The sequence below is a fragment of the Papaver somniferum genome, chromosome 8 (genome assembly GCF_003573695.1).
Source record: "Papaver somniferum cultivar HN1 chromosome 8, ASM357369v1, whole genome shotgun sequence".
NCBI classification, from domain to species: Eukaryota; Viridiplantae; Streptophyta; class Magnoliopsida; order Ranunculales; family Papaveraceae; genus Papaver; species Papaver somniferum.
The window spans coordinates 23,022,289-23,031,490 of NC_039365.1; the positions used below are offsets into that span (position 1 = coordinate 23,022,289).

The following is a 9,202-nucleotide window of genomic DNA, read 5'->3' on the forward strand; positions in this document are numbered from 1 at the left end:
ATGGTACAATCAAAATGCATTCTTAGAACAACACATGCCCAACCAAAAGTATATATGATGTCATTCCCAATTAAAAAACCCTAATAAAGACCTAAGTGTTTCTCTTCTTCATTTAGTTAATAATAGTAAAAATAAAGGAAGAAGTTTAAATAAAATGTGAAAAAAAAAACGCTTCAAATCCGAGTCATCAGTGCGTCCAAATCAGATGCGTGCGAGACGCGCACATTGGTAAGTCGGACACGCGTCGTGTCAGCATCCAATGCACGTCCCGTTTCCGATTCGAGTTGGACACGAACACGGCTCAAATGCAGCATCCGCGCAACCCAAATGGATAGTGACATCTTTGAAGTTATAACTGGTGGACTGTTTTTTTTATCAGAAGAGTGGAGTTTGTTTGTTTTTGACTTTTGTGAACTTGTATCAATGTGGGCTATGCGTTGATCTAAACATATGGGCTTGCCCATATGTGGACTAACAACCAATTTTACACCATGATTGACCTGAGACCTGAGTCTTCTTTCGACTTTCGCGCAACTCCGCGCCAATCAGCGTGTTCATGCTGAAGGCCCTCATTGGGGGAATAAATCTGGACATTAAAATTGACAAACAATTAAAAAATCAAAATCAATCCAATCGGAAGAAATGAGAAACAGTCAAAGAGCATGATAAAGAAATGTAAAAAAAATGTGTACATTTTTTAAGTCCTTTCCTTTCTTTTTCAGAGGTATTTTTTTCATATAGTATAATATAGTTCGATAATATAATGCTCGGTGGTTTTAGTGGTTAGGAAGAATGCAAAAAAGAAAATTGTGCGAGACAAAGAAAAAATTATGAAGAAAAGAAATTGTAAAATGTAATGTATGATTAGATAAAGGTCATCAGATGATAGTCCATGACTTCGCACTTGTGGCACACGCGCTCTTCAGAGGCGATCGTTATCAGAGCTGTATACGTATGTGGCAGGCATATCAATCACGCTAATCAGTAAAAGTCAACCTACCAGAGAGAGCAAATTAATTATGTCTTGGCGCGTTCATAGAATGTGGCGACCCGGATGATTCAGATCAACCTTGACAGTTTCCATGTTATACAACGCAAAAAAATCAATAGAAAATAGTTGCAATCTAAGACTCTCAAGGCTCGGATTATTTATATTTCTAAAATTGAAGGTCTGCCCACTGTGACAAGCCGTGTCCTCGCAACTATGAAAAAGTCTTAACACTTGCTTACAGGTATAAATAAGGTGCATCATGTGCATGTTTATTATCAATTAATACTGTCTCTTGCATTCAAATCTTTGAGTGAAAATCATGAATAAGTTGATTGCTACAACTCTTGCGGTTTTCTTGTTCACGTTTGTTGTCACAAATGAAGCCAATTCCATAACCAAGAAGGTAGATACAATTCTCTCAGTTTCGTTTGGTATGTTCTGTTCGTGCACTTTTGAGATGAAATTTGAAGACAGATAATTTTATTTTATTTTATATTTTGTTAAAAATTTGCAGCACTATATAGTATATATGGGAGATCACTCTTTCTCGAATTCGAATTCGGTTATATCGTCAAACCATGATTTGCTTGCATCAGTTACTGGCTGCAGGTAATGAGATCCTCTAGTTGTATGCTCAATCTTGGATTTTAAATGAAGAAAAACACTAACAGTTTAAGTTATGCTTTCATTTTAGCATCCATCAAGCCAAAGAAGCAACAGTCCACCATTACAGTAAAAGCTTTAGAGGCTTCTCAGCGATACTTACAGACGATCAAGCACAACAGCTTCGCGGTAAGAAAATTCATTAGTCACTTTACATAGAAAAGCTAACAAGTAAATCCATTTTTCACTAATCTTTCTTTTTTATGGATTACAGAAACAGAATCGGTTATATCAGTTTTTGAAAGTAAGATCAACCAACTCCATACAACCCATTCCTGGGATTTCCTTGGCATCGACGATGTTCCACAAAATAACGCAAACGTTGAATTGAAATCAGACGTGATCGTTGGCGTCATTGATTCTGGTAAGAGGACTACGAAATTCTAAGCTTATTACAATTAGTTTATGATGTTGAGATATTTGAGACGGTTGGTTTTGAATGCGCGTTTGTAGGAGTTTGGCCTGAGTCAGAAAGCTTCAACGATAACGGATTAGGGCCTGTCCCGAAAAGATTCAAGGGAGAATGTGTTCCTGGAGATCAGTTCACAGTTGAGCACTGCAACAGGTAAGCACTTATCCATTAAAAAACTTCAAAATGCACTTTGTTGAATCTACGCACGTAGAATAATAATCGGTGCTTGGTTTATGGAATCTAACTTTGTAGGAAGATAATCGGTGCTCGGTATTACTCTCAAGGAAATGAAAAAGCTACAGGACCGTTTGAGTCTCGAAATCTAACATTCTTTCGATCTGCACGTGATAGCGATGGCCATGGAACTCATGTTGCATCAACAGTTGCTGGATCAGTTGTCAATAATGTGAGTTTATTTGGTATGGCAAGTGGAACTGCAAGGGGCGGTATGCCGAGTGCTAGACTTGCCATATACAAAACGTGTTGGCTTGGTGGTGGATGTACAGACGCTGATAATCTAGCAGCCTTTGATGATGCCATTAGTGATGGAGTTGATATCATTTCTATCTCTATAGCTGCTTCTCCAGATGGTTTCTTTGATGATCCCATTTCAATTGGATCTTTCCATGCGTTCAAGAAAGGTATTCTTGTTTCTACTTCAGCGGGAAATACAGGTGTTGCTACAACAAAATGCGCTCCTTGGCTCCTAACTGTTGCTGCTAGCTCTATCGACCGAGAATTCATTTCCAACGTTCAGCTTGGAAATTCAAAGATTTTGAAGGTAAGCTTTAACCGTATCATGAACACAGTACACATACATATGCCGTGCTCAAATAATCCAAAAGGGAACTTCAACTTTTCAGGGATCCTCTATAAACCCATTAAAAATGGATAAATTTCACCGGATAATATTTGCAAGTGATGCAGCTGCTGCAGGTGTTTCAGCAGGAAACGCAAGGTATATAATATGCTTATTACATTTCATAGGATAAATATCAATCTGTACGTAATTCTTCATGTTTGCTGATATTTTTCCATGCTGCATGTCTGTTTTTAAGCTCATGCATCGAAGGCACGCTAGACCATAAGTTGATTAAGGGGAAGATAGTGGTGTGCAGGGGAAATGGTAGTGGGAAAGATATTGCTGTAAGAGATGGTGGTGGTGGTGGTATGATACTTTTCGCCCCCTCACTTGGACTACTAAGTGATAGCAGCCCTCAGTACGTCATTCCAACTACTGTTCTTGACACAAAAGAAATACAAGTTCTTCGAAAATACGCAACCCAAGCGAAGTAAGTTCCAGCATCACTTGAAAAATAAATCTATCTGCAGTTCAAATGGATCAAGGTTTTTCTTGAACTGTATCAATGTTTGCGTATAATAAATATATTTGATTTTGTTAACAGGAGCCCAATCGCTAAAATATTCCCATCAACGACAGCAATTGCCAACAACACCACTCGTGCACCAAAAATGGCACGCTTTTCTTCGATTGGACCAAATACTGTCACCCCTGACATTATCAAAGTAGGTTTTCATGAAAGCCTAATGAATATATGTTCACCATTAAACAGTAAAATTGACGGAGGAGTTGAGAGTTTAGGTCTAAGCGTGGAATATTTTTTTTTCTTTTGCAGCCTGACATTACAGCACCTGGTGTGAGGATATTGGGAGCCTGGACTCCAGTAGGTTTGAGAGCAGAACGATCTGTTGACTATAATGTTCTTTCAGGAACGTCCATGGCCTGCCCACATGCCTCTGCAATCGCGGCCATCATTAAAAGTCACCACCCTTCGTGGAGTCCATCAGCTATAAAATCTGCCATAATGACAACAGGTTAATATTAAAATCACCAGTACTCTTGTTCAATTTTGAAACTAAATTCGGAATCGGTCATTACATTTTTCCTCTTCTAACAAATTCTTTCCCGCATTGTGATGATACAGCAAATGCCATGGATAATACCAAGAGACCCATATTGGAAAGTCCCACCGATTCTCCAGCGTCACCATTCAACTACGGATCCGGGCATGTAAATCCCATAGCAGCACTAGATCCTGGACTGGTATATGAATTTGGCTCCAATGACATACTCAACTTCTTATGTGGTGCTCGTGCAAACTCTTCGCAAATTCAAATGGTCACTGGAACGAAAATCACTTGTAAAAACCCACTAATTCCCACTTACAATTTAAACTATCCTTCAATTGGTGTGGCCAGTATGAACGGAAAGGTAACGGTTAAACGAACAGTGACATATGTTGGTCGTGGCCCAGCAACTTTCAGAGCTTTTACTAAGAACCCATCTGGTGTTAAAGTCACAGTAAAACCAAGTGTGCTAAGATTCAAAAGAACTGGTGAAAGGAAGTCATTTCGGGTTCGTTTCATTCCTTCCAAAGCTAGTAATGGAAGTTTTGTTTTCGGATCCATGAGTTGGAGAAGTGATCTATACCAAGTTAGAAGTCCGATTGCAGTGAATGTAATTACAGTCTAATCAAGAATGTGCAGTAGTAAACTTTACAATAAGAAGTTTCAGATCAATCGCAATGTAATTTAGACACAGTGTGTTCGCTTTGATTGGTGCTGACCCCTGCATTAGGGGATTGATTTGTAATAAATTTCAGTATACATCACCAGATAATTTTCTTCTAGCTGAGCAACATATTGTTTCTTTAACTAATCTATGATTGAGTGAGTTGTAGTTGTCATGATTCTCTATATCAATTGGCAAGTAATATTCGAAGCGGCGACATATTGTTTCCTTAACTGATTCGAGATAGAGCTTCCTCTCTGACTTGAGTTGAGCCGAGCAACAAGGTTCTAGTCGCACGAGGTATATATGTTGTCCCGCTATGGTCTACCAATTTCATCGGTTCCATTCCGAGAGGTTCGATATATTGAAGGCAGGGTTGGCTCCTGCGGATCCCAGCTGCAATGAGAACGAATCAACTAGAAAATTAGCTGCGTGTACCAATGAACTAAATCAAGAGAAAACTCAAAGACAAGCTTTGGAGATTAAAATGTCAACTTGGAAGCGCGAATTCCCGGCTTAAAAATCTAGAAATTTCTTATTCAGCCGTTAAGACATATAAATTGTATTAATGATGCCACCAGTGGCATGCGACGCAAGGCTTCTTGATTTGTCGGTCGATCAAAGGTTAAAGCCACCAACCGGATTAGATAACTCACAAATTTGACTATTTATCAACCGAAGTCATGAATATATATAGACTTACCAAAATGGCTCAATTTGGCTATTTATCAACCGAATGGAACTGGTGTCTAATCTAGCTTGAATACTTAGGGTGGTCAAGTTGCCAATTTTCTAGTACGTTAGCTGGGTGTGAACTTTGAATAGGTGATCAAGTTGAAGTAGTATATTCATAATCCCACCAGCCACAAATTGGGAAGTCGCCGTATTAAATGATTTCTTATACAGTATTATTTTTATTTTTACTTGCTTGATAATGATAAACATACTGATTGAAATGGTGATTATAAATGTACAACAAAAAGCCACGAACGCATACAATACAAAATACACAAAATTGGTTAAAAAGACAAAAATCAACAATTTCTGAGTAAAAAGAACATTTAGAAATCGATACTGTTTAAATAGAAAAAATTGTAAAAATACCCAGGATGTAAACAGTTTCATCCTACCCATTTTCAAATACTTTTTCTTATTTTTAATTTACATCAGGATGCATCCAGTTTCATCCTTGTTATTATTTAAGTTTAAGTCAGGATGAATCCAGTTTCATCCTTACTATTTTTTTGGTGTCCATTTCACCCATATTAATTTTTATTCGTCCATTTGAACCATGTTTAAAAAATATTTGGACGAATGACCCATTTTCCGTACAAAATAATCCCACCAAGAGACTCTCCCCACATTGAAACAATTATTGGGATCAAATAATAACTAAGGTAAGATTGAAACTTTCATCTCCTCGACGAACAACAAGATAAATATCAGTTTAAGTTAATAGGGATAGCTCGAAGACCATTCGCCTTTGCTTATGTAAACCCAAATTCTTCCTCCATATCCAAGTCTTCTGGTTTCAATCCATTTTCTAGTTTCCAGTCAAATGACTGTACAAGCAAACTAACAGTTAAATGTATCATTCTATGTGATAATGGTAAACTTTGACAAATCCTACGTCCTGATCCAAATGGAATGAACTCAAAATTATGACCTTTATAATCAATTCTTGAATCCGAAAACCTTTCAGGGTTGAAACAACTTGGGTCATTCCATATGGCAGGATCTCGACCTATTGCCCATACATTAACTACTACTTGGGCAGCTTTAGGGACAACGAGATCATGAATTTTTTAATGTCCATCTCTGCTTTGTGAGGAAGTAAGAATGGAGCAGGCGGGTGAAGTCGTAGTGTTTCCTTTACAATAGCTTGCAAGTAAGGGAGTCGAACAATATCTTGTTCTTTTACGGGTCGATCATTGCCAATGATCTCTAAGAGTTCTTGTCCGGCTTTTCTCATCTTACATGGGTTGTGAAGTAGTTCAGCCATTACCCATTCTACCGTGGATCAGATAGCATCGGTACCAGCAATAAATAAATCCTGATATATAAACCATTTTATGTTATATCGGCACAACAACTAAAAAAAAAAAGCCTCAGTTCATATAAACCATTTTTTTTTGGAGGGAGATATGATTTTATTTTAGCTTTTTTAATTCCCCTATGCATGGGAAATAAAAAATCAAAATTAACTATGAGAAACACTTATTCTTAAATCCACCTAAGGGTGACACTGAGTCTGTGTTTCTTCTAGTATGGTTTTCCACCATTAGGACTGTAGTTGCAAGTTTCCCTACAACCACACTCCACTATAATTATAATCAATATTAGGTAATCATCATTAAACTCTTCATTGATTACCAAGACTTAAGTCGGTCTATAAGATGGATACAAGTATTACAACAATCTTACTTGCTCCTAGATTCACTTTCTCTCTCCTAATTTATTGTCAAACACTCACTAAAAGAATCCCCTACAAGTAATAACCTCTCTTCTTTATATAAGATCTTACATAGTGGATGACAGCTAAGAGATCCTTTATTTTCGGAATCTCTATGTGATACACTCGCTCATATACAATCACTCGTTCTCGCACAGTCTATACATTGCACAGATCTTCACACTTTACTCGTGACTTTGCTGACATCATCCGGTGCGTCATCTCAACCTTGATGTGTGCGATCTTCCTTGTTTGAGTTATATAGTCTTTACTTCGCATGCTTAATAACATGTGTGATATTTCACTCCTACATTTTGCCTCTTTCTCATTTCGCTTATTCTACAGAGTGAGCGATATGAGAAACTTCCACCCTATATTATCGTATATGCTTGTCTTTTCACATTTTACTTTCAGACAATTTTCCGGAATCCAAGTTTATCTATTTACACGTGTTGATTTTCTTCCTTTTTACTGGTTCAACCGTTTGCAACCGGTCATATTCTTTTACCTATTTATTGATTCTTCTTGGAAAATAATCCTTTCCTCTTTCATCGTCTGCAACTACACTTTTCTTCTATTCTCTCTCTTGCCGCTGATGTTCCTTTTTGCTGTTGCTGGTGTTGTTTTATTTCTGCTACCTGCTACTATTTTATCATCATGAATCCTGAATCAAAGTTTGTTTTTTTCTATCATGATTTATTGATTACAACTGTTACTTTTGGCTAACCAATTCCCATGCTATTGCAGGAAAAGTTCTTCTCTAAGTGCTCTTTGAATAACCTCTAAATCTTCTTCTGGTGTCGAGAGTAAAGAATCGTATAAGAGGAAGGCTTCGCATAACAAAGATGTAAGAAATACCCAATTTTTTTAGAAAAAAAATATTGTTGCCTCTATTTCTTATCTATTTTGTTTTCACAGACTTCCAATTCTGAGATGGGTGATGCCAAAGGACCTAAAACTAAGAAATCTCGCAAGCTTACTGTGAGTAAGTCGAACCTCTCTATTATCGATTTTAATGTCGGAGATGTCACCCCTATAACAACAGTTCAACCTTTGCACACAAATTCTCCCGTTGCTCCTGTAACAACTCAAACTCCTAAGGAAAATATTTTTATTTCTCCAGTTCAAGCTTCTGATGCGAATGCCTCTGTTACTTTTGAAGAACTTTTTCCTGAAAAGGAACCTGCTGCTGATCAAGGGGTAAAAGGTTCTTCTACTATTGCCTCTGCAAATGTATTGAATATGGATCAAACTTCCTCTTCATTCATCAATACCGATTCTCAATCAAACCCTGCTGATTTGTCTATCCCTATATATTTCTCCATGCCTTCTCCTTCTATGTCTATTCCTTCTTCTTCATCTTCTCCTTTTTTACTAAATTCCCTTTCTCTAAGTAAGAAAGCTTTGGATAGTGTGAAATCTGCTTCTCAAGATCTATCCGATATTATCAATTCTGCTCAATCTTTAACTAATTATCCTTTCAAACTTCGCATATGTTCATCTTTGAGTAAGCTTATGTGCGAATTCCCTTCTGATAGAGCTACAAGGAATGAGATCCTCTCTCAAATTGATCCTAGTTTCCACGTTGCTCTAGATGTCTTGGTAACTATCTCTCATATATTTACTTTATCTTCTTTCATTTTATTTTAATTATGACTTCTTAATCTCTTACCTTTATCTTCTTTCTTATTTAGGACTCTCATCGTCGCATGATTTTAGTTGAAGGGCATTTTGAATATAGTTGTTCCCAGCTGGGACTTTCGCAACAGAATGCTTCTTTAGAAAAGGAAGTCACTAGACTAAAAGGGGAACTCCAGGAAGTGTAAAAGTTAAGAGGATAACTCGAAGTTGCGAATGTTGATGCCGAGAATCTTCGTAGTGAAAATCGAAATCTTAGAGGTATTTATCATTATATCCAAATTGCTTGTTGTACTCTATTATACATTACTTCCCCTTTCCACATTTTTGTAAATTTCTCCATGCATTTATTAATATTTAAACCATAAGCGAATATGGGAAAGATATAATTTTCAATATCTTGCTGAGGATACCCAAGCGAATAATAAGAAGTTGCAGACTCAACTAGATCAATTGCCTAACCATCATTCATATTCACTTGATCAGATTAACAATTTAACCCATGAAAATAAT

The 9,202-nt window shown here is 37.1% G+C and overlaps 1 protein-coding gene and 1 pseudogene across 1 annotated transcript; one reads left to right on the forward strand and one right to left on the reverse strand.

Annotated features, from left to right (window-relative positions):
• Window positions 1-1,276: 1,276 nt before the first annotated feature.
• LOC113304879 (subtilisin-like protease SBT5.3) lies at window positions 1,277-4,714 on the forward strand. Its single transcript, XM_026554009.1, has 11 exons — window positions 1,277-1,394; window positions 1,506-1,600; window positions 1,686-1,783; window positions 1,869-2,018; window positions 2,108-2,219; window positions 2,319-2,847; window positions 2,930-3,024; window positions 3,125-3,358; window positions 3,473-3,593; window positions 3,704-3,902; window positions 4,013-4,714. Exons 1-11 carry the CDS (start codon window positions 1,311-1,313, stop codon window positions 4,558-4,560), a joined length of 2,265 nt encoding a protein of 754 aa, XP_026409794.1. The 5' UTR covers window positions 1,277-1,310; the 3' UTR covers window positions 4,561-4,714.
• Window positions 4,715-6,086: 1,372 nt separating this feature from the next.
• LOC113305266 lies at window positions 6,087-7,330 on the reverse strand (annotated as a pseudogene).
• Window positions 7,331-9,202: the final 1,872 nt, after the last annotated feature.

What these genes read in the sequence shown, in the direction of transcription:
- LOC113304879 (XM_026554009.1), top strand. Translation starts at nt 1,311, where the DNA reads ATGAATAAGTTGATTGCTACAACTCTTGCGGTTTTCTTGTTCACGTTT. An exon ending in TCAAGCACAACAGCTTCGCG is followed by an intron (nt 1,784 to 1,868) that starts GTAAGAAAATTC and finishes TATGGATTACAG; the next exon opens with AAACAGAATCGGTTATATCA. An exon ending in ACAGTTGAGCACTGCAACAG is followed by an intron (nt 2,220 to 2,318) that starts GTAAGCACTTAT and finishes CTAACTTTGTAG; the next exon opens with GAAGATAATCGGTGCTCGGT.